The 26,129-nt window shown below is 33.0% G+C and overlaps 1 protein-coding gene across 1 annotated transcript in view; it reads right to left on the reverse strand.

The window, feature by feature from the left end:
- Window positions 1-26,129, reverse strand: part of LOC109540567 (protein amalgam) — a 51,610-nt gene that overhangs the window by 14,044 nt on the left and 11,437 nt on the right. The window contains exons 3-4 of the mRNA XM_048667265.1: window positions 10,653-10,843; window positions 3,393-3,609 (exon numbers count right to left, since the gene is read on the reverse strand). Coding sequence (XP_048523222.1) covers window positions 3,393-3,609; window positions 10,653-10,843 — 408 coding nt within the window. The remainder of the gene's footprint in view (window positions 1-3,392; window positions 3,610-10,652; window positions 10,844-26,129) is intronic.

Raw genomic sequence — 26,129 nt, forward strand, 5'->3', positions numbered from 1 at the left:
GTTGATTTCATCTATTTCTCACAAAAGCGGCCGTTTAACTAATTTAACTAAAACATTAATTTAAAAAAGTACCCAAAACCGAAAAGATCTAATAAAAGCGAGTAATTTCACTTTGGCTTCCTAACGTGTAACTAACGATAATTAAACATATTGCCAGGTAGAAAATTAGCTTTGCGCAAATTCTATGGTCGTAAAGTAAACAGCATCCGCATAATAAATGAAACACAAATTATATTAACCTCTAAAAGCTAATGAATTTATTACAAAAGAAATTAGCGCAAAAAGTTTTAACGTCCCATGTAATAATAGAGTGCACAGGGTTAAGCTGGCGGCTTTAATAGCAAAGGAGGGTGGCAACAATGCCGGTCTGAGCTTTGTCTTGTTGAAAAGAAAGTCGGAAGTGGAAAAATCGCAAGCAGCTTGCGCCATATATCAAGTGAGGAAAGGATATTGCGGTTGAGTTGAAAAAATTAGCAGCTTTATTATCACAGTCACCTTTGAACAGATTTATTACAGAGAGGAAGTAAATCCTGTTTCGTAATATTTTCTGTTGCATTTGAAGGGCAATATACAAGCTATTTTTATGATTAGCAACTAAAAATAGCAYATWTATACTAAGCCGGACAAGCTAAAGTGCAATCGCATTTTGACACAAAAAATGTTGCTGGGTAAGAAAGATGTTCTACAAACTCTTTGCGGTAGATTGCAATGAAACTGGATATTAATTTACTTAATAAAAGTGAACTTCTTCACTTTCTTTACCAAGACGGAGCGACAACTGCGAGCCCAATCCATTAGCAAGTWGGCTCAATGAAATTAAAACCAGTTTACGCACTTTAAACGTTGACGGAAAATTGAAACTGATGAAACTTCAGTTGAAGAATTGGTAYCTGGGTTCAGAAAAAATGTTCAATTGTTTCAAAAGGTCTTTTACAACTGAACTACAAACAGAAATTTAGCAAACCAATTTATTGAGCAGCYGGTAAGCATTGTTCGTTCGAGATGTATAAATATTTCACTGACAATATTCCGAATCAAACAGATTTGAAATCCCCAGAACGGTTGTTAGATCTTGCATGATCATCTCAGTCTCAGCCAGTAAATTCATCAAGAAGACGGTCTAAGATATACCGGAAGCCAATAGATATAACGAACAGCCTGAAAATTGAGGTTAATTTGAACTTTATAGAGTATTATAACTTTTAATAGGTTCCCTCGCAAATAGTTTAATTCAAAGACTTCAAACGCCAAAATAAATTAAACCAGTTGACCGATGTTATAAGGCGCAGTATTTTTGACGTACATATTTACTAAAGTAATTCTGAGCAATTACAAGTTTGAACATTTTAAATTAACATTTTTAAATATATCTAGGCAAAGTTTGTAAAATGTACATTAAAGTTTTTACAACGCAGGTAATTCATAATTCGATGCATATAAAAGAAAACCCATTTGCAGTATAGTTGAAATTAAGCTGCAGCTGTTCATGTAATAGCAATTTAGAAGGAAATAATTGAAAAGGCGCTCTTCAAAACGTTTGATTCTTGTTGATAATTCGAGCAGCGCTTAAACTCGATTTAGTAGTCACTAGCGAGATTTAATGCTATGATCCGTTCCCAAAAAATTTTGCAATATTTTTTCATTTAGAATGTTAAATTAAATCATGGAAATTTCTACTATCGGAATTGGAAGTGTATACGTATCCACCATGCTGCCTAAGAAAACCGAACATAATTATTGTTCAACGACGACACTTTACGTGGTTCGGTTACAGGTCTGGAGGCGGCTTACCAGGATGGCGCAAATGTATCCACATTACTGAGTGCGAAAATATACTTTCCTCTGAAAAAAACATGTTCAAGGATCATCTATCAATAAATACCAATACATGATATCAAACTGCAACCTATAAAGTTTTACTTGCTCGTGGTGTTTGTTTTCCAAGCAAACCCACCTACGCTTAACATTATATTTCCATTATATTTTTTCACGAAACCCACATATTTTTCGCTGCCATTCCCTAGAGAATAAAATTAATTCTATTAGTTTGTGGTCTGTTGTTGCTTGCGTAACACTGCTGAAGGCGGTTCACCGACATATTAAAGAATAATGGATATTCCTGGGTGTCGAACTGATTTTTAATATGCGGGAGTGAACGCTTCATCAGAAATTTTAGTGTCTGGTATAAACAGTGTTAATTGCATCAGGAAAACAATAGAAAAATGTGAATGCAACTTTTAGTCTTTATTACAAATTTGATTCTGATTATTCGACCGTCTTCTAAATTATAAGACTGTTTACATTGTTTACTCAACGATCGTTTCCTCATTTCAGTTTCAACAGAACAGCTATAAAAATGTTCATTAAGTACCACTTAGTTACTCCGACTTGGCTAACCGATAACTCTACACAGACATTTTGAAACAGCAATATATAATAAATGTTATAAGTGCGAATTCCAACCGTTGAAAATGGTAATCATCAATTCATAAGTTCTGCATCAAAAAGATATTTCTTCTGTTTTCAACTTCTTCAAGTTGTAGTGTGAAAGCGGTTAACCAAATGTGAGCTTTTGCGGAGTGTATCAGATGACTGTCCATATTGATCTATTTAGAGTCTGACAAAAGATTTGTCATAACTTATACAAATAATTATTATATAACACCAACTACTTAGAGGATAATGCGTAAAATAAAAAAGAAAATATGATAAATTCTTTAATAATTAGGATCTCATTTATTAAAAGCTTCGGCATCCTGTTGTTTGGAGAATAAGTACGTAAGCTAGAAAGTATATTGGAGAAACTTTACACTTTTCGCACCGGCTAAAACAAACAAAAACCCATTTTAACTGACTCTTTACACATCCAAGATTCAAAGGGTACGGACCCTCTGAATCTTGCATAATGAAGTTCCCGTAAGAAAATGAAAATCCCCCTTTAAGTCAGGTTAGTGTGAACCGTCGGTAAACAGTCCCTACATTCTTTATCAACCTTCTCGACCCTTTGGGAAACAGGTAAATATTATGTAAGGATAAAGCGCAAAAAATACTGAAGAGTGACAAAGAAGTGTGCGGAAGGAAAACTTATTTTTTATTTTCGATGTTATACTGTTTTTTCGTATGCATACATCGTGTGCGCGTATATTTTTCTTGATCTGGCACCTTTCTAAGGCATCAGGCATCAAGTAAGAGCTTAAGCGGAAGCTACATTTCGACCGTTCAAACAACTTTATATATCAAAAAAATGTTTATTAACTTCAATATGTGTTATGAGGATCAAATATTTTTGTAGCAAACAAAACTTGTTTTGCGAGCTGAATTCGAGCAGGTTTGTGATAAAATTAAGTGATGGGATCACATATTTAGATGCAAATTATTAGCTTAGCACTCACCTATAACTTTCAGGTCAATAAATATACTGGTTGTGGGATGCAAGGACACTTGACACTCGTAAGTTCCAGCATCAGATATTTGGACATGTTTAATAACCAGGCCCCAGTTCTGCAAGTGGCGCACGTGTTCCACCAAAAAGCGATCGTCGGCAATGTAAGTGCCAAGCCCCACTGTCAGAATCGTGGGGGGCAAATCGTTTTTCCGGATCCAAGAGACCTGAAACAATGTTGGAGAGAGTGTTAACGACAATCAGTGACTAATGGCATGCGGATTCCACTAATCTATTATAGACCAACTGGTGATTTCCTATTCCTTTTGAGCCAAACCGAAGCGTTATTTTAACCAGTTTTGGGATTTTGATAATTTACATACTAGAAATTGTTACAAATCGATATGAAAATGACACTTTGATTCAACATTTAATAAAGGCTTGACTAATGTAATAGTTGGCATTGTTGGTAAAACAATTTGGTGCAGTTTTGCGTCTCAATGCTAAAATAAAACTCAAAATAGAGCAGATGCAGAACAATAATGACAACGTGACTTTTTTATTGTCAGCCGACGTTTCAACCCTTATTGAGATCTTCTTGAGGGCTAAAAGAGTACGCCCGAGAAAATTAAGCAATTTAAAGTTGTCCTTCACTATGTCCTACAATATTTCAAGTCTTCTGCAAGACCGTGAGCTCAATATTTTTTAGATTAAAATATCCTGCTCCGACAATCCTCTGCTCAGAGTTAGTTAGTAGATCAAATAATAATTGTTATTACTTTTGAATCGCACGTATATTCAACACAAATGGAAAACAACGATCGACCGTGCGTATTTTGGTGTAAACTGCGGAAAGGCAAAATGAAAAAATAAAGAATGAAAACTGTCAACCTTGTTTCCTCCTTAAATTGTGAAACTATTCTTTTTGCTCTTTTAGGCATGAAGAAGACCTGAATTAGGGCCAAAACGTCGGAAAATAATTAAAAAGTGACGTTGTCATTATTGTCCCACACTTGGATTATAAATTAATGTTCTCTATTGTTAGTAGTAAGTCTAATATTTCTCGACATTTCTGTCCATCTTCCAGAACTTTAAAATGCCATCGATGGAACTAATTTTGTTTCACTTTCTCCTTATTTTACTTTGTTGTATTGCTCGAATTCTTGCAGACAGAAAATTTCCATATGAAACCTTCAAAATAAATAAATGAAGTTTGGCTGTTAGCTAGAATTGAAACAACAAGCTGAGAGTGTAACTAGTCTCTTTACAAATGAAATATCTTGAATGTTCTGAAATATTTGAAACTCAAGACTATTTTACCAAAGATTGCTTTGAGTTGATTTTGACGGAAGCTGTAGCTTCTATACAACAGCGGATCCAAAAACCTAATTGATAAGACCAGACAATTATGCAGCTACATCGAATTGACAAGAAAAATGAACCTCAGCTGAGTGCTATAATAATGGTTATACCAATTAGTTGAACCAACGTGTATGATTGCCACCGATTCCTAAAAAATTGATATTGTCGACGCTTTGGAATTATTTATAAATTTAAGATTCGATTTTTGGAAGAAGTCGCGAATTCTACTAATAGTCGCTAATTTTGCTGATGACAATAGACCTGTTAATAAGTCGCATGAATTTTTGCTCGAAAGATGCTATTCTCAATAAGTGTTATAGAGTTGGACTCGATATTAAGCATACAAAGGTATTCGAAATGATTTTTAGCTATTGAATGGATCATTATGTTGTTCAACGCTCTAAACATGTTGCTAAAATTGTTAGATTAAGTTAATAGCAGAACCGGAGAGCAAAACTGAACTGAAAGTAATTGATTATTTAACCAGACTGATACTTCGACACCCAAAAAAGATTAACCGGGATTTGAAAGTACCCTCAATTAATAATAGTTTTCAGAGCAAAACATAGCGTTGTTGCAAAACAAAGTTGTGACAAAACGAAGGAATTGACCAAATCGTGGGGACACTTTAGGTGTTAACCTAAGTCCTGACTGAAAATGTGATGGAAAAAACTCTTTCTCATTTTTGATGAAGCATCTGTTCTGAGAAGATGATTTCCATTCTTTTAGTGTAAAAAGTATATTACTTTTCTCAATTGGTGGACGATAAACCAAGGTTTAGGTGCTTTTGCAAGCTTCACCTTGATCAGCTCTTAAACTGTAGGTCTACGATCAAATCTTAAGCTTGCACTTAATAGTCTGCAGTTTCTATTCTATCTAATCTATTCGTTCTCGGTGCAATACGCACAAAATTTTTACGTTTTCTTGAATTTTAGACCACAGAACTATTACTCAAACAAGGCTTGAAATATCAAATCTATACTAAAGTCTGGAAATTCATTCGTTTCACATGAGATATTCGATTCGTCAATTTTAACCTGTTGAAAATGCCTTCAAAATGATCCTGCAGTAGAATTGATTCTTGTTTCATTTCTACAAAATCACTTATAGTTTATAAAGCGGGTTTATCATTGAAAGGGGACGTTAAAGTTAGCTGATTAATGTTATAGCCGGGAAATAATTAATTAATTGAAAAGCAAAGACTGGCAAAACCAGTAAGTCGCATAGACGGTTGAACAGACGAATTAGAATAGTTTAGTGCCGTCTTCCTATAAAATGCTTTTCCATCATTTCATTAAATTCTCTGGTGTGATAATTGGAAATTGGAATTAAAGATGAGTGCTTCAATTATTTGACCGTCTAGATGCATATGTGTAGTTCCGCAAGAGATTACAACCTATTAAATATAAGGTTAGATCAAATTAACCATAGCTAAGGGTATGCAACTCTCTAATTTGGCGGTTTTTAATTTACACTCATGTAAAGGATTATATGAGCAGATACATGAACACATAAAATAAATAAAGGCAAGTCAGTCAGAAAACCGATGTTTACAACGTTTTCATTGTTCAAACTATTATTAATCTTAATATCTTATACTTGAAGTGGGAGTTTTCTTTACTTTGAAATTGCCTGTTTCAACCTAAATAACATTTAATTCTAGCTGTAAAGCACGTAACTTTTCTTATAAAATATTCTAAATTCTAGCAGCATGTAATGTAGGAATGGAGCAATTTGTTGCCAAATGTGCATTGTTTGTCTATGGTAATAGAGTGTAATAGAGTACAAGACTAATACAGTTTATTGGTTCAAATATCCCAAAAACTAAAAAAAATATTTTTTCAAGGTTTATATCTAAAACGGGGTTGTTTTATTTGAGTTTACTATTACCGTTTAAAATACGAAATATCACAATTCTGCCAGTTTTGTAACTATTTGTCCCTATGTTTTACAATTTATATGGTTCAGAGATTATAGTCCATAATATTGAAGGAGCAATCAGTTCCTTATCTGGAAAAGTGAAACAGAAACCAAAAGCTCTGTTTCTGACAGACTATTTATATGATAATATTGTGATTAAAGAGAAATCGATAGATAACATCTTTATTTGTATTTTCTTTCCCCACTTGCCGTCGGCAGTGGTTCAGGGAAAAAGCTTTGTGAGGAGAATTTGGGTTAAGATCGCATTTAGAAAAGCCCGGGATATAGGTGGAAGAATAATAAAAGTTTTATTTCATTCTTGTTAATTTAATTTGCGCGGAACTAAGGGCTTGGAAGTTATTTTAATATTACCTTCGTTTGCATTCAGCAATCTCATTATGAGGCAAAAACGTAGTTTGAACCTTTCGTTTTCAAGCTTTTAATTGAAAAAACTGTATCTTGCAAGAAGTTAAACCACGGAACGAATTCGTGTAAACGGGATTACATGATAACTTTTTCAAGCTGAGTCCTATTCATATAAAAATAACTGCCTGACCCTAACATGAAACAAACCTATTTTATAATAATCGGCATCTGCAAAACACTAACCCAACATGTTACTGGCTGCGGTTTGGAAAATACAGTTTCTTCCTTGGCCGCAAACTGGTGTTGCCAAGATGTAGATCGCAACATCAGTGTTGTAAACTAATAGAGGGTAGATTCAGTGCATATTGGGGATTAGCATTAGGGTATTGAGGCATATTTTATTCATTCTGAATTTTGACAAATTTTCCTATTATTTTTAACATTTGTTAACTTCTTTTTAACAAACTGTGTTTGTTTCACGGTCACAGCTCTTTGGTGTGTTCCATTCGGGTATTTTTTTTTAAGTGGGATCAAATCTGCTTCTGATTATGTATAAAAATGTATCGACACATTTACAATATCTGAAATTCTTCAGCTTGAAAAAATGTCTTTGCAAACACTTTGGACCTTTGCACTTGTAATCATCATCTACTTTAAAGGGTTTTCAATCCCGACATCGTCATGGCATAGGATTCACTATTTGTCTAATTGTGTTCGAACGTATTTAAAGTGCTAGTTAACATTAGACTTAACTAAGCACCTTCAATAATCTGTGGGAAAAAACTCATAACTTAAATATTAAATTTTCACATTTTATGCTTCTTACCGAGAACTTTAGAATTACCAGCAACAACATTGTTTTCAAATATCATTGGCCACAATATTAGTCAATAATGGTGCCAGTTTAATAATCCTGTGGATGGGGATCGCTGATGGATGGATATACCTATTTGCACATAGAGTTTGTAGTAGTACAGAGAATAACATTGGACTATGTAAGCAACTTAATCAGAGATAAGCGTATTTTTGCAAAAATCAACTTAACATTATTGGCTGATATTCCAACCAATATAAAAAACCATTTCATATTCGCGCAGGAAGCCAATCTTTTTGAAACCCAGTGTCTCTCTTTGCCAACTGCCTGCAATATTTTTTGAAGGTTTCTACGTAACAAATTGTGACATCAATTTTTCACTCAATCATCATCACACGTTGAGAAGATTTCCTTCTTTCATTTCAGAACATTTCGGCAACAAGATTGAGAAATGCGGTAACATGCCATTGGCAGTCGATTTCTATGCTAATTTAGAATTCGCAATAGAAGCTTGTTCTTGGTGACAATGTCCAAATTTATTTTTAGATGTCTCGGAAATTTATTCATTCGAGAGAATATCGCAAAACCGAGAGCTCATATACCCCAGAGTCATCAGAATAGTGGCTGGTTTCACATTATGTTTTCATCAAAATAAGTATTAAAAATTAAAAGGTAAAATATTGTTACGTTACGTTTTGAAGATATCGTTCTTGTATTCAAAGCCCTTTTTCATCAAAAACTATTTATAAGAAATACCACAGAAAAAAGACATCACATAAAAATGCAACTTAGTTTCAAATATCGAAGGAAATCATTCATCAAAGCCATGGTTAGTAAAAAGTGTCATCTTTAACACTTCAACTTAATGATTCGAGAAAAATTAGTAAAACAATAACGATAATTTTTTTGATAGAAAATGTTTATTTTTCGAAATTCATAAATATTCCAGTTTTAATTATGAATCTGATTTGGAATGCCCGGGCCTTTAATTTAGATTTTAATTCATATACTTCCAAGTTGCTTTGAATGCTTGAATTAATTAACTAAACATTATAAAGATATCAAATAAAAGCTGGAGATCATTTGCTCTTTTGTATGGCGGCAAAATGTATTTATTTGGGTTTGATTTTTACAAAAATTACCTTTCGTTCATTAATATGTGAATTAATTATTTATTATTATTTGTTATTTATTAATATTTATTTCGAATGGCCAACGTCATGGAGGAAATGACTAGAAAGGCTGATACAGCAAAAACAATAACCCAGACAACTGAACGATTTCAAAAGTTCAAGTGGGGAACATTAAAAATCTAACTTTTCCCTCCTGTCAATCTCCGTAATGGAGCTACTTAAAAATAAGAAAAGTGCAATTCGAAATAAGTAATTAAGCATCACCACTTTTAATGGCTGGAGCAGATAAGCTAGTTAGTCAATTGCCTATTTATTTTAAAAAATAATGTTAAAAAAATAAAACTAAATATGTTGCGGTATTTATTTAAAAATTAACGTTTCAACTAATTGTATTAAAAGCTTTTCTTGTTCCCGTCGCTGATGTTCCCAGATTCTGCTCAAAGTCAAGCATTTAGTAAAAAAAAATTCATACTGTCTTCAAAACAACGCGAACACTTTTATCAGTTTCCAGGAACTGTCCAAAAAAAAATATATTTCAAAGATTTCATTCTGCATCCCTCCACGGAATATGTACTATAACCTGACAGGGCACCATTTGTCTGAAACATCATAAAAGAAAAGCGAGATCAGGTGACAAGTAGTCGAGCAACGTGATCACTTACAAAGAACGCATTTTAATCAGAAGAAAATGCACAAAGCCTGAAGGAAGGCTTTGTAATAATACTCGAATGGCACGGAATTTAAACCAAGCTTTAATGTATTTTCAGATGGACTGCTTCTTAATGGAACAGAAACATCATTTTCAACTGAATATTTCTACAAAATATTGATTAATGACTGAGGGAGTTTTATGTTTATTGAAATGGTACTGGTATGTTGGCTGCGTCATCTACTGCAGTTGTTTGAAGCAAACAAATACATTGCTGCCCCAAAACCATTTGAATACACTGTAACTTGCAGAAAAGACGCGGATTTTGTTAGTTGTTTTCAGGACTTAACATTTACAAAAGTATCTCGGTCCGAATTAATCCATTAGGAAGTCCCGAAAATATTTTGGCTGATGTTCTAGTTATCAACTCATGTTTGTCCTTAAGCATCGTTTACCATCCATTACGCTCATACGTTTATATATCACTTAGTTCTAGTTTCCATTCCAGCGTGTCATAGTGTCAGATCTGAAGCCATTTTTACAAAGAACAAAACGCTTCGAATCGGTTGTCCCAAACATCTCCGTCATGCCTTCAATTAACACCGCTGAATGTTAGACTATAATGACAAAGGCCTCGTTCACTTCAAAGAAATTCTCAATTCGTCTCATTTACACGTTAAATTCCCTTCTTTCACAGTGTCCCTATAAAGTGAAGGACTCCAAATAATTCATCTGTAAGGACATATGTTTGACGCATTGATGCACAGAGCGGCATCAATATAAACGCTCCAAACTACACAGTGTTATCCAGGGCTAAATTGGGGCATTCCTTTACTCAAACGGCAATGAGATTAAGTTCTAACTGACCATAGAAAAAGAACCCATTTGGCATGTGCCTACAAATTACTTAGGGACGAATCAGACTATAACGGACATTTTTTACGCCTATACTTTCGCGTATCAACATTGCATCCTTAAACATGGAACTATTCGTATCGTTATACAACTTTTCCATTTAACACTTACCACTCCGTTGTTGAACTTTCTCACTACACAAGGCAATTTAGCAGTGCCACCAATTTGAGCCACAATTGTCGTTGAATTCGGCGTTAAAAACACTTTGCCAGACTCCACACCTTTAAGCAGGCCATTCGAGGAATAGTCTTTGCTCACATAACTTCTAGGGCCTCTTTGGTGCGTGTGGTACAAATATAAATCTGAAAATAAATAATCCAGAATTATAAAGTGTTTCGTCATTTGAAACATTTGCAGATAAACACGACGAAATCTCAGAGTTTAGGCTGACATTTCTCCAATATCGAGTATCTAATGGATTTAGCCCCAAGTCGCGAGTGTAGTCAGAATGCAGTTTGCCAGTTTTCTCCTCCACGTTCACATTTTCTAGTTGTGCTATTATTTGAGCGCCCAAAAAAACAAATTAATAAAACGTGGTGTTATTGGGACAACCAAATATTCAGCAAACCCACATCAGATTTCTTCAATTTGGTTTAATGGATTTTTATGTTTTTGCTTTTAGCCCATGAGGTCATTTAGCGTTTAGCATCCGTTTGCTTTACTACCTGCTACCGTTTCCACTCGTTAAAGTTTGTTGTAAATTATGTGCTTACGATTAGTAGCTACAGATAATGTTCTGAGAGTACAGACATGGGCAACCGTAAAATCAGGACTTTAAAGCTCAAACCGGGCTTTTTGACCCAGGCATCAAAATTGTTGCAGCTAATATTTCGAGTTTTGAACGCATCTGCAAATGCGTTTATTCTGTAGTGAATTTGTTCAGAGGTTTTATCTTGTTCTGGAAAAAAATGGAGTTCAATTTGCATCTGAATTCTTCCCCACTGCTGTATGTAGCAAAAACTAATAAATCAGAAAATATGTACAAATGATCCATCCAAAATATATAGAAACTTTATTGTCTATCGAGTGTTTTACAATTGTTTAATTACACTCCACAATACTGCCCATATTTCTTAATTGTAAAGCTTTTGAACCTTGAGGCTAAACTTGGTTTTTTGAGATCGTAAAATATGATGTCGCATTTTGTCTTGACTGGCTGAAAATCAGCCAATCAACATTTTTCAAAATTCGTGAAAATGAGTTCCAAATGCATTATGTTTCCCAACACAGCAGTAAAGCTATTAAACTTTTTAAACTAACACTGTTTGCCACAAATGTTCAATTAAATATTCGTATTGAAGACTATTCCATCAAGAGTCACGAATTGCTAAAACCTAATCAACTTGATATCTATGTTTTTGGCACAATAATTACAAAAAAATAAACATAAAAGCTATGTTACGTTTTGAGGTAGCCACAAGATATTCATCAAAATCATACAATATTACGAAGCAGCTGGATGTTGTTATTTAAAAAATTAAAGACAAAAAACTCAATATCTACAGCGAGCTATTATTTCGTATCTTATTTTATTGTTCACATAATGGATAATTTCGATGCCGGCGCGGTTTAAATGCACCTCCGACAATAATAAAACATTTACAGTGTCTGAGTCAATTCCGTAAAAGATCCGAAAGCTAATACTCATTTTTGGGGTTATCAGAAGTTCGCAACCAGGAACCGGAAGACTTATTCCAAATCGTAAAAATAACAGCCAAGTAGACTTTTCAGTGCCAAGTTTATGGTATTTTCCATAAGAAATAAGCCGGAAAAATTGAAGCAGCCCGGAAAGCTGACGCTATGACCTGGTTCCGGTAATGAAAACTTGACTGACTTTATGTGTCCAGGGATAAAATAGCTCGGTATAAAAGTAATGCTGTTTCGAATTCGAATCCATTAAAAGATTTGATTTGTCTCGTATTTTCGCATGGGTAATAATACATTAAAGAAACAGTAAACTTGTTCGTAATAGAAAATGTTCCAATTTTCTGACGAATTTAGAACTTAGATATTTATTTTAAATTAAACTAAACTTGATATTTTTTACGTTACTATTGGCACCGTTGTTTTATAAAATTCTAGATCAAACAATAAAAAAAATTTGACCGAGGAAAATTTTTAAATTTAAAAAGCAATTTGTGATGTACTTACTGTAGCTTTTCGCAGTTTTATTTAATTGAAGGCATCTTCAGAAGCATTATTGCTGACATTAAATCGTACTTAGTTTTTTACTTTCTGTACACTCCATATATATTTAGATAAGTTTTAAATTAATTTAAACGTACTTGTTTATTTACGAGTATTTCAGCTAAGAACAGAATAACAAAAGCCAACAGTAGTGTTACAAATTTGCTTATGATAACAAACTCTGATTATGGGAGGGTGGGAGGAAGTTTCTATAAGGTTCGTTACCACGAGCTTCTAATCAAATCGCATGATCATAATTCGCACGAGTACGATACACCTTCAGTTATATATTAATTAATTCCTAAATCTGTCTACAAAATAATGGCCAACAATCTATTTAATAATTTGAAAGACAGCCTTTCAGCCATAGTCAGGCTAAATATTAGTAAAATAGCAAATAATTATAAGAGATATAATAATAGAATAATGAAAATTATAATGATAATTTTGCTGTGTGTAAAAGACCAGTAAAGTTAGATAAAAGCCATAATTTGCTATTGAATGATGGCGAATCACTTTTTATGTATTAAGATTAATTTATCAAGCACACTTCTTATAATCAAAACTAAGTTACAATTTTTAAAGGGACAAGGATTCAACCTTGCTTACCTTAAATCTGTGCATGCTAAACATTTAAATAACACAGAAAATCGATTAATTCGATGTGGGAGCAAAGAAAAAATGTCCTTCCAACTGACGATTTAAAGTAAATATTTAAGGAGATACTAAAAGCGCACGATTCAGAAACAGGTATTAATTGAGTTGCCTCTTTCGGCCGAATTAGCCCTACAAAATTTCTACCATGGGGTCATTTGTATATGTGTATCATTTTTTAACAGTTTGTTCCTTTGTATCACTCTTTTACGATTTGGCGTATTTATAAACTTACCCAACAGCTTCAAATACTTATTGCATTAATACGAATAGGCACAAATATAACAGCATATAAGTACATGTGGTTAGCAAAGTTTAAGGAACAACTGATATTCAAAGTTAAGTTTGCAAATTTTGTACGGTAAGCTAAGGAACTTTGTTAAAACGAAGGAATTTTATGACCGGAATGCGCAAATATGTTCTATTTTATTGTGATTTTTTGTGATCTCCCAAGAGAGAAAGTGGAAAGATTAGTAAAATAATCAAAGAAAAAATGCAATTTGCCAGTCTATAGATGTTGATTAATTGTTTTGGAGTTTGAGCGGATTTAATTTTGCCCTTACTTACACTCTTTTCGCAAGTTTATACTCACTATTTGATCACAAAATCTCCGAAATCCAAATAATGGAAAACGTGCTTTAGCATGGCAAGCTAGAAGGGCTTCATTACTAATCTTTTTATCTTATCTGTTATGTATGATATGGGGGAGTTTTTAAGATTAACGACATTGCTACCATGATAAGACGATGCGCCACCCCGCATTGTTCTTATTCGATTAAGTGATAAATGCACCCTAGGAAAGAAATGTAATGCATGGGCGGAAAGCATGCTTCTTGCTTATCGGTGTCGGCGTAATGGATTGAAGTATTTTACGTTTTACGATAGACGTGCTTTAAGTAAATTTGCTAGTTTAGTGTGAAAATCGTTTTTATAGATTTGCTCAAATTTATTCAACTCATCGTTAATAATATCAGCTACATTGTACGTGAAATGTGTACGAAACACTGTAAAATACAATGCAAAAGCAGTGCTTTAATGCTTTGCGTTCCAAAAATTCTTATTTGAAGAATTTTGCCAAATCTTCAACAAACAGTGAAAAGGGTAAAAGAATTTTATGTTATTAAAAATATTCAAATCACCCAAAACAGGTTTTATCGTACCGAAGTTTCTTTTGAAAAACGGCATGTGTTAAGTAGAGAACAAATATCCTTAATTCCGTTCGATATTGTCGCTTTTTATGATTCACAAAACATTTTAGTAACAGCTTCTAGGTTTTTGTTTAAGCCGGTCACGCCTTCATTCCACCAGGTTATCAAATTGTATACTATAAATGGATAGGTATAAAAATGGACAAAATTCTATAAAACATTTTGTCAATTATTTTGATGGTAAAATAATGATATACGTTTACACAAATTATAATATACTGGTAAAGGTTTTGGTCCACTAATGTGTTTTTGACGATGTATTTTTTAGTTTTCGAGAAACCTCATGATTGATTTCTTACATATAAATTTTAACATAAACCATACATAAGTTTAAAGCGATATGCGAGCAGCTGAGTGCTATATGAGCAATGAGTTCATTCCCCATATTAACATATTATTTTGTTTCAAGTTGTACAATGTATTCTCGATACTTTTACAATATGAAAATTATTATTTTCTGCCAATCTCTCAGATTGAATTTTGACGTTAATTCATTTGTAACTTATTTTCACTGTTATTTATGTGCCACAGTTATAATTGTGCATGCTCACCATCAGCTGCAATACGGCGTAAGTCGCATGAAACTTCCGTTTAGCAATTTGGTCAAATTCAACTCAAATATACGATACTACCAGTCATATGCTTTAAAAAAATGTTACGTTTTGGTAACTATTTTAAGATGGTTTCGAAAACACGGTTTATCACGAAATGCGAAAATAGGAATCCGCTTTTCATTTTTACTTGAACACCTTCATTAAACTAATTTTAACAACCTTGTTTCACAACAAGTCGGATAATAATGCAAATGTTATACCTTAATTATTCCCATTTTCGACATATGAACTTCACTGCCTTCATAGAGCGCATGAGCTAAATTCAAAGTTTCTGCGAATAGTGCAACAATAAGCAAATCATCTGCTGATCTGCTGATCATTACCTGATCAAGCATATTCTGATATGCTTGATCAGGTAATTAATACATAACCAGGTATTTGGACAATTTATATTTCTTTCTTAACATGACACATTTTTTAATTCTAAAAGTGAGTTGAGTAATTGATTTAACGTTTCTTTACATAATTGAACTGACTATGTTATTAATGATTTCCTTCCATAGCTAAGTAACCGTATTTTCGGAATTTTTTAAGCTTCAAGATTAAGTTATATTTAGATGGTTCGTTGTTTAGCAAATGCTCTGTATAAATATAATTTTTAGTGTTTAACACATTATATTCAGGTGAAATTTCCATTTAGCCATCCGGGTTTCAATTGAACATTAAATATAATAAAAGCGGAATGAAACTTCGGTCTTCTCAGTGCGGAATAAATTGTTTATTGTTAAAAGCCAGGGCAGAATGTAATGTTATATTAAATATATTCACACAAAGAATTTTTCGGTTTCGGGAGCATCAATATTTTAATGGTGGCGTAATAGTTTCAACGGTGATTTGCATTTTCGTTTAGCATCAAACAAAATTTGAATAAAACCATTTGCAATAACGTGCCGCATTAATTTCGGAAAATAACTATTATATTGTCAAATAAACGTGATAAATTAATATTTGCAATCGAATATTCATTTAGGAAAACTGAGCAAAAAAATAATGGAAACTATGAGAGTAATAGAAATATATTATGCTGAATAAAATTTGCTGTTTTGCAATAAAATAAAGTCACTTATATTAATTTATATGTCGAATTATATAATTAAGTTCATAACATCTAACTAAATTACAATCGTAAAATTTTGAATGGCAGAAAATTGGGCATTTCGCTAATTAGCAATGAAATTAATCCGGGTGTAAAATGCCTCAGCAAGTAATCAGAAGAACTGACAAACCATTATTCAAATGGAGCGTAAAACAACACAATGAAACGACGACAATATACAAACAGCAACTAAATTTAAAAAAAATGCTCTTGTTATTGAAATAGCTAATTAAGTTGAGCTCCACTCCCAATAAAACTAATGGAAAACGACATATGCGATTGACAAGAACTCGAAATAAAAGTAATAATGAGAAGTTAATCCCCTTGCTTGTGAACAATTTTCCATTTGAGAAATAAAGGGATGTCCGGTGGTGTCATTCAGCTTGACTTCAAATTAAACGGTCGCTTGGGATAATGGAATCCGTTTACAATCCAAAGTTTAATTCTGGTGGGTATTAAGTTGCTTCAGTAATAGATTGGCGTGGCTTAATGTGTTAGAATAAAAGACGGAATTTAGAGTGACTCAGCCATTTCTTGTTTGGATGACATTTTAAAAGAAATTTATATATTGATTGAATGTAAATGAGGTTTATCAAAGGTGTGTACGAGATGTTTACTTTGCAAAACGCAATATAAGCAACGAATAAAAAATTCGGGTAAAACTTACGGTAGGACCTATACGTATGACCTACTGGATAACATGTGGATCGGAAGCTTAAAGTGTATCTTTGTATAAAATAACTGTTAATACAACTTGACACTCGAAAATTGACGCATGCTCGTAAATGCTTCGTAAATAATGTATAATAAAATTTAATTAATAAAAGAAACAGAAATGATAATCAAATTTTTCTCTCTCTATACTATTAGATTTTTAAATAGTCGGAACCGTAGCAACTTATAAAACTATGATTGGGTACTTGAAATTTTTAGTAACATTAACTTGTAAATGATGATATTCACGAGCTTAAACTTTACAACTTTACAACAAACAACTTTACTTAAAAATAATTCAAATATCGGATTTTCCACGCTACTAACATAAACATGCTAACCTACAATATTTTTTAATTTCTATTATAAATGAAACTATCCTATTCCTAGTAAAACGATGACGTTTGGCTTTTTATCTGGCCAACATTGAATTCTAAAATAGTACTTAAACTTAACTTAGTTTGTGAAAGTTTCAGAAAGTTATTAAGCTCTCAGCTAATCCTTAACTTAAGGATAAATTTCGACTTCGGCAAACAAATTTAATAGAGATAATAGTAGTATTCTTCCGTGAAGGAAAATGCTCAGCCGGCTTCAAATTGTCCGGGTGTGTACTATGTCATCTGTTCCATCACAATGCCTTTATGACATAGAAGCTCAGATATAGTATTTGCATAAAAAGTCATTAGAAGAAGGAACCTTTTCTACAAAATACACTGAGGTGGTACTTCGAATTCGTTTCGAAACTGTTCTTTATAAAAGAATATGCACTGTTCTTATATACTTCAGAAAACTGTTCTTTATAAAATAGGAAAAACGATTTTCCGGAAAATCAGTTGAACCAGATTCAAAGAAGATTTCAATTACTGGTCAAAGAACGTTATTAAACTAGGTGTAGGCGATTATGTAATGTAGATAATGTTCTATCCGGTTCATCAATGGTTGGACATGGATGGGTAAGTTTGACCAAATTCTGAAAATAGTAACACTTAACCGATCAATAAGTTTGCCTTAAAGTACCATTTTTCTAGTATATTAGTAGTTAGTGTATTATAAGGCGCATTTATACAGTTATTAACTCAATTTCATCAACTACCGACACACGATGTCCATCTACAAAAAAAACATTTGCAAATAAAATACAACTAACATGTTCAACATAATCATAAAATTTTATATTATTTTCTGTGCAAAGCGAAAAAATTAAGCTATTTAATTCGTTATCCAAAAGATCACGTTTTCCATTTTATCAGGCAAGAATAAAGACGGTTCGAGCTTTTATCTTTTATGTATTGCAGATTATGTCGTTTTCGAAGCATGAAATCAGGTCTGGCACCGCACAACCCGATCTGGTCTCTCATATCGGCCAGATGTTTTGTGACAAACGACCTGGCAGATACGATTCATAAGCACGCAGCGATTCGCATCCAAATCGTGATTGCTTTTCAGTAAAACAGCGTGTGATAACTGCTTTCTCAACCAAGAATCTGAAGAGACATAATGTTAACACCATTTGCGAAAAAGAGCAAATGACACAGAAAGAGGTGATTTCCTGTCTCGACATTTAATTAGTCTGTGCACCAGCTGGTCAAACCTAGTTGCATTTTCAATTTTGCAATTTAAAGTTTCAAAAATGCTAATTTACAAAATGCAGATGTTAATTAATAGAGACCACTATATTAATTAACGAGAGAAATTTTCTTTGAGATGTGAGATCTCTCTTAATGCATGTGGTTCTGAATCCCCAAAAAACTATTTTTGTCCCTAAGCATGTGGAACTTTAACCAATTTTAAATTGTTTTTCTATTGCAGAAACACACGAACAGAAAATGAATTGCATTAATAACGTTTCAAACAGAAATCAAATCGATCATAACAATCACAATTTATCCCGTTCCAAAACTAGTCGGAATTTGTCCATGGGATGTCTATTTTGTCGAGCAGTATTTCGAATTTCCAAAATTTGAATCCAAATCATTATTCACCTAAAAGTTATTAAGTAAGTAGCGTCACCCGTAAAAAATAAAATCTGAAAGGTTTCTTCAATTTGTTCTATTTTAAAAATCATAAACATAAACTAGTAAGTTGTCGATCTATTATAATTATTCAATTAACAGCTACAAACAGGCATTTAGACTTTTACTAATAATTTACAGGTAGTGTAGTATATGGTTTAAAATTGCTGATTTAATTTTCTAGAAAGGGCCGTTAATTAAATTGGCACAAAAACTCCCACAAAAAATACTGCTGAATTTTTCTATTGTCAGTGAAGCTTCAAATAGCGGAATGTAATTACTGTTGGCAACAAAACGAATTTGTGAATCCACTCAGTCGAAAAAACTTTACGCTAATGAACAAAAAGCGCAGATATATAATATACTCGCTTTATGGTGTCAATTCTGAGGCAGCCATATTAAATTTTGTAGAATCCTTATGATTATAACAATTTTTCCTTAACCTTTATCAGGTTTATAAAATTGAATAATTGCCTTCTAAAACGACAGGCTAATAAATTATTTATTTTCTTCCACAAAAATTTAACTCTTTGAGAAAGCAATCTTGATAAGAAGAGGTCTTAAGCTGAAATTCACTTATTTGCAATTCTTTAAACGGCATTCAGCGGAGCCCTTTTTTAGATCTCAGTATGTGCTTTTGTTTATTTTTTATGGAGATAATTCTAGGCAAGGATTAACCAGTTTCAGCAATTTTTAAGTTATCTACATATTAGTAACACTAATAAACTATTTTGAGTAAAAGACGGCTATTTAGGTCTGTGGGTTTTTCGGTCAATGGATGGTGGCAAAATAAAACAACATTTTTGACGGGCCGACGTTTCGACTATATTTAAATCATCCTCAGGGCTCTAAAAAGGAAACCGAAGAGTTTCAGCTTTAAGTTTAGTGAAGTTAAAACGATTTAAGTAGTCGACAGTGTTAAATCATGATAAACAGGGCACAAAGTTAAACTATCACAAAAATATCATGTCTAGTCGTTTAAAAACAAAGTACACTAACATATTGGTATAACGGACACGATACAAAGTCAATTAGAAACAGATAAATTAAAATACGGCAACAAAGGATGAGGATGACTTAAATAGTAGTCGAAAAAAGTCGAAACGTTAGCCCATGAAAAATAGTGTTTTATTTTGCCCATCTATAGAACGAAAAACCTCCAGACCTAAATAGGCGTCTTTTAATGATGATCATCACGGTCACTAATTAACTCATCTCGTAAAATCTCAAAATTATTAAAACACTACATTGCTTCTAAGCGCACACATGGTATGTGACACTATGTCGAAAAATGTAAATTGACTGCAATTCAATTTTTCGTTTATTAAATAGAAAACCAAAAACAAGCTCTGTCAATGAAGCTAAGATTGTATCGCGAAAGAAAAATGTGCTGGTAAAAGTTTGAGTTTTATTTTCCCAAAATTACATAATGGAGAAATAAAATGTTCCTGATTTGAATGCGTGTGCCGATTTTCTTACGGTTTTCGCTCTACAGATATTTGCTTAGTGAAAAATCGAGATATTTGCTAACTTTGTCTAAAGCCATTTTATTCCCGACGTTTACTTGGGTGCTTGCCGTATGAGATAAAATGTCTTCGGTGCTTTTCCCTTTTATACGTTGTTCGGTTTTCTGTTTGGCTTATTGCTTTCGGAAGTCAAACATGGTTGTGGAAATACGTGAAGCACGAAATTATACTCAGCAAATGCAAAATAGGGTTTGTATACTGTTTTATACAATTTTTTTGTGTGTTATCTACTTATATTCTTCAAAAATGTTTTACTATTTTTCAGTATACTGGGTGACTCCAAATTAGCGTCAGTCCTTTTAAGGGGTTATAGGGGCTCACGGGGAGAGTCCAAGAAAGATATTGAAAAAATTGTTTTCGACAATTTCCAGAAGAGGTCTATCGAATTTCACTTTTGTTGTTTGATTAGTAGCTTATTGGAATTCTTAAGCATTCGAAAATGCAAATGATCGTATTAACTTCAAATAATGAAAATTTTTATTTTAAAAAAGCACCTAGTCTTCTACAATTTTTTTATGAAAATCATCATTAACAGATAGTCACAGGTAGATAGATTTCACAAGTGTTTTCAAATATCGAATATGCGTATCTATATTCTATTAGCTATGGGGGAATACCACAGTAACATATCAGAAGCTGCAAGAACTTTCCGCAAGAAAGAGCTTAAGACACTGGACGATTGACTCCAGGAATTGAGGCAGATAGTGGACAACCAAGAGGTGTTCAAAACTGACACTTTCCCATGCATGCCATGTATATAAGATACACAGGACACATGAGATATCTAGTCTACTGAACAACAGTACAAATTGAGCACGAGTTAATTAACCAAATACGAGAAGCTGCGCGAAGTGAGTGCAGTTTTGTGTGCACACGGTGCAGTTTTTGAAAAGAATTAATTGTTTTGGCTACTTTTTTTAAACTACTTCTAAAACGCCCCCAGAGGACTGACACCAATCTTGTATCACCCTATATGGTATAAGAATATTTGTTCGAAACACGAAGCCAAAGATATTTATTTATCGATTGATAGTCGTAAGAAATAAAAAGTTGTTATCGTTTTAAAACCAATTCTTATCCTGTTCATGTAAACGTTTGTGGATCTTATGGTGTCACAAATGTTTAGATACTGCCTCAATGAATGTCTGATTTATCGATATTCACAGAACCAAAGGAAGTAGACGAAAATAATCGTTATTGATTAGTAGATATCTGGCTTAAAAATGATAAGGACATGGATGAATTGCTAAGAATTATCCACCCTGTATTTGGGTGGAAACTAATCAAGCCGCCGCAAATCCACAAATCTTCAAATACCCAACTGATGTATTGCCATTAACAAAACGCTAAGCCGCATTCGATACGTAATCATCCATGATTTATTAGCCATTATTTAGCACTTATTCTGCAGATGGGGGCTGAAAAAGCCACGCGGGACCCACAATTTGGCACTATCGCGTTACGATCGCTTGCCCCCTTTTAGACACAATTCCACTTGTTACTAGCCGAGGGTGATCAGGGAAAATGCCGTCATATGGCTCTAGACAGAAAGTCATTTCATTTCAAGCCGGCATTTGACGGGTCTTATATTTTAAGCAATGAATCATTTCTATTGGTTTTGTCCGCTGTGCCTCTTGTGGTTATTCCGAAGGACTGGCTTATATTTCACCACAAAATGGATCAGAGATATGTTGAAACATTACATTTTCTGGAAATATTAAGATACATACATTGCATTATTAAAATTGCTGATCTCCAAATGTAAGCATCGATTCACATCCAGAGACTTAATTCATGTCAGAGTCAATCAAATTAATTTTCCATAAAAACGGAAACATGTATGGCGCTTATAGGTGTAAGTACAGCCATCATAAGTATCAAAATATTATTTTAACATTTATGTTCCGTTCTTTAAGAAGTCTCAATCTGGCCAATTTTTTCTGATCTCGAATGTGTCCCAATAGATTGTCTAGCTCAGAAACATTTAACTTTATTTACCAGTTTTATTGTCAATTCTGCTCAATCCAGTGTCGACCAATTGGACTGCTTGTCTTCATTTGTAGACTGCCACTACGTGCAATACTTAATGCCGGTTGCTTTAGTTATATTTTTCACAGCTGTGTTTTTTCAAGCCGCTCAATTTCAAAGCAAAAAATTTTTCATTTGAGGAAGCTATTGACTAATCAGCTTCTTTGGATCTATCATCCTATATTCCTTAACTTAACTTGCGTCAGTATTAGTAGTAGTATGCGATTACTATTTAATTTGTTTTGATAGAAAAAATTTCGAAATTTTTTTATGAACATTATTTTTATGTTTTTGTTTTCATAAATACAGGTGGTTTTAAGAACTTAGCACTAGTTTTACGAATCAAGCTATATGCTTCCATGAACGGTAAGGATTCGTTGCTGGTCTTTTCGTTCAATATTCGTCGATTTTCTTTCCACTTTCGTTGTTTAGTATTTTTCTTATTTGTTCTGCTGCTTCGCTTCCTAAGCGATTTCCGAATTATCTTTAATACTGTTACGGGTTTAAAGTGTACAATTCCGCCACTTATAGTCCATTATACGTTTTGTTGATGTCATTAGTGCTGTGTTGTACTCTTATCTAATATAAGTATATCTTATCTATATATATATCATATAATAAGTGGCCATTACTGTTAAAAAGCATCTTTTTGTGAGACATCATACGTGGCAGGTTTGAGTCTGATCCCGAGTGTATTGGTTCCAAATATCTAGCTTGTGCCCCGTCAACTGTTTTGTCAAATCTTTCAGTGCATTTAAGCTTCTACCTAATGTTTGCATTCGCCTATAAAAATTATAGAAATAGCCAAAAAGGCTGTGGTATCTATTATGCCTTTAGCATATAATTAATTCGGATATATATAACACTAATAACAACAAATGCGGTTTTTCCTGTACTTGCCTCCTCTCAAGTCCTTGGCAGTTCATATCTTCTAAGTGGCCAGAAAAGTTTGGAAAACTGTTGTTAGGTGGGCTTGCATTGGTTTTTGAAAAAGCTTCGATATATATGATATCTGCTTATATTTGGTTCTTTAAAGGATTTAGCAAAATATTTTGTCTCTATTGTTCGCTTAGAGCAAGCGCTCTTGAGCTGTGTTGTGGTGCTCCTTGTAACCTGTTCCACAAAACCAGTTGCGAACAAAATCCCGATCATGTAACTCCATAATATCTTTCTTAAACGGGATTTGGCTCACATTATTTAGATCTTACAAAATGAAATGTTTTAATCATAAGCGATTTATCTTGACAAAACAATGATGCGCATTTCATATGTCCTGCATTTTTAACTGATGCTGTTTAATATTGCTGCTTTAATTACCATTTGCACCAAAGCCAAAGTCTTATCCCCAATTTCCACTTAGATAATTTACGCCTTTGGAAGATCATCTAATAATGCTGAAACTATAATGCACGAAGCATTGAACAATGCAGTGGCTGCAGAAGTTCATGTTCTATCATAATCGGAGCCATTATTAATAAGACAACACCCTTGAACTACTGCAAGAGCGAGCTTTGAATAGTTCCTTAATTATTTGGAAGCATAGGCGAACTTAGTTATTCTGGTTATTTTTTTTAAGAAAGTTTGCAATACCGGAAACTTTGCGAATCAGCAATGTAAAGTATTTATTAGGGAAATCTTCTATTGTTTGGTAAGAAGCTTGCCTTAATGCTCTTATCTGAACAACGTGTTGAACTATAAATTACTTGCAAAACTTTTCGACTAAAAGAGACCGAGAAGCATCTACGTGTGGTACGGAGAACAAATGCTTTCAAATTAAAAAAGATTTGTGATTCTTAATTTTGTTTGGATATTTATGTATTTTCAAACATTTTTATAATTGACTATTTTCTAATTATGTGAAATTATTCTATTTTTCTTAAAATATATTTGGAAGTGACTAAGTTTTTTCCAAACTCCAAGTTCGAAATCACTTATATTTCACTACCCCCTGCTTAATTATTCTTTTCTTATTTTTCGGTACATTCTGAATATATTTTGAAATGCAGATATAGTAAATTCATCGATATTCCGGTGAATAATCGTGAATAATTAGTAGGTACCCAGTAGGCAATTGTAAATAAATGTATAAATCCAAAATGCTATAACGATAACTGACAAAAATACGGTCTAAATCTATGTTAGATGGCCAGAATTTTAAAAATATAATAAAATTGAGAATAATGTAAGCAAGTTTTCTTATTACATTGTTCAGTTATCCAGAACTATAAAAAGTACAATGATAAATTTCTAGGATCAGTCATTAAAAAGGCGTGGTCGGCACACAGTAAGTAATTGTCCGCGAATTGTTTGTCCCGAATAATTACCTTTTGCCTTAAATTTCTGATAGTGAAAATCACAATTTGAAGCTTCGATAATAGCCGTTCCAGAACCGTTATTTGAATATGCAAATACGTTCTAAAAGTCACTTAAACGCCAATATTCGCCGTAAATGAACTTTTAATCTTAGAATAATTAAGTCGTAAGTGAACAAAATGAATATTGATCAATGGCATTATTAGGTCGCTCTTCGACACTTTTCCAAGTGAGTGCACAGAACTTATCTTTTCTTTTAGTCTATTATTTTTAGTCCTAAAACAATGATGTTCAGTCATATTAAATTATATTATGAAATGAAAATGATACTTAAATGAAATACAACGCCCATACGGAAGCAAAAGTATTCTAAATTATATAGCACTTTCCAACTGATTTATATAATTTCCTCTTTTATAGACTTTCCTAGGTTTTTCCTAGAATATTGAACATATTTAAGTCAATATAACAATTTTTGATTAGTAATAATCAAAACATATATATTGAGTCACAAATTTAAAAAAGTTCTCGCAAACTACTTGATTTTCTGTATGTTATTTACGGATAATCCGATTTCCTTTATTAGCAATTCTCTTTCATAGTAACGTCGTCGAAATCCATCCAAAGTGGATACATATATATATTATATTCTCAGCACCTCTCAGGTCGGGTACTTTCCTTAATCCCTTTACGCTTTTCTGCTTAAAACTTTTAGAAGATTGACCCTTGGGATCTTTTGGCCCTCGTTAGAGTTTATCAAACATATTCCGTCTACTAAGCCCTTATGTTTCCTGGCAAAGGTTTGGAAAGGTTTTACACGAGAGCGTTCAATTTTATAGAGCGAATTGTATTTAATGTTAAATACAATGAAATTTGATACGCCCTTTACTTTAAATAGCCTTTTTATTATGACTTTTACAAGTGTAACTAAATAGATAATTTACATAGCTTTATATCTTAAAATCACAAAAAGATGCTGAAGCATCTTAAATATAAATCAACAAGTGGAAAACGAAACAAGTGGAAAAAACGCTTTAACAAGCTAGAATATTTTTAATCAGAAGAATTTGAACTTTTCCACCTTTGTGTATCGTGTAATAGGCAGGTTACTTTAAAAATATATTTCGGCCTTCACTTTATGATTTCATGTAAACAAATAACATTACAGTTTTTAATGTCACTTTGTTACTTAAATCATAGATGAATTTGAAATAGCTTGTGATTTAAGGCCCAGTT

The sequence above is a fragment of the Dendroctonus ponderosae genome, unplaced genomic scaffold, assembly GCF_020466585.1.
Source record: "Dendroctonus ponderosae isolate FM_Combo_2020 unplaced genomic scaffold, Dpon_F_20191213v2 Dpon_F_20191213_6, whole genome shotgun sequence".
In the NCBI taxonomy this organism is placed as follows: Eukaryota; Metazoa; Arthropoda; class Insecta; order Coleoptera; family Curculionidae; genus Dendroctonus; species Dendroctonus ponderosae.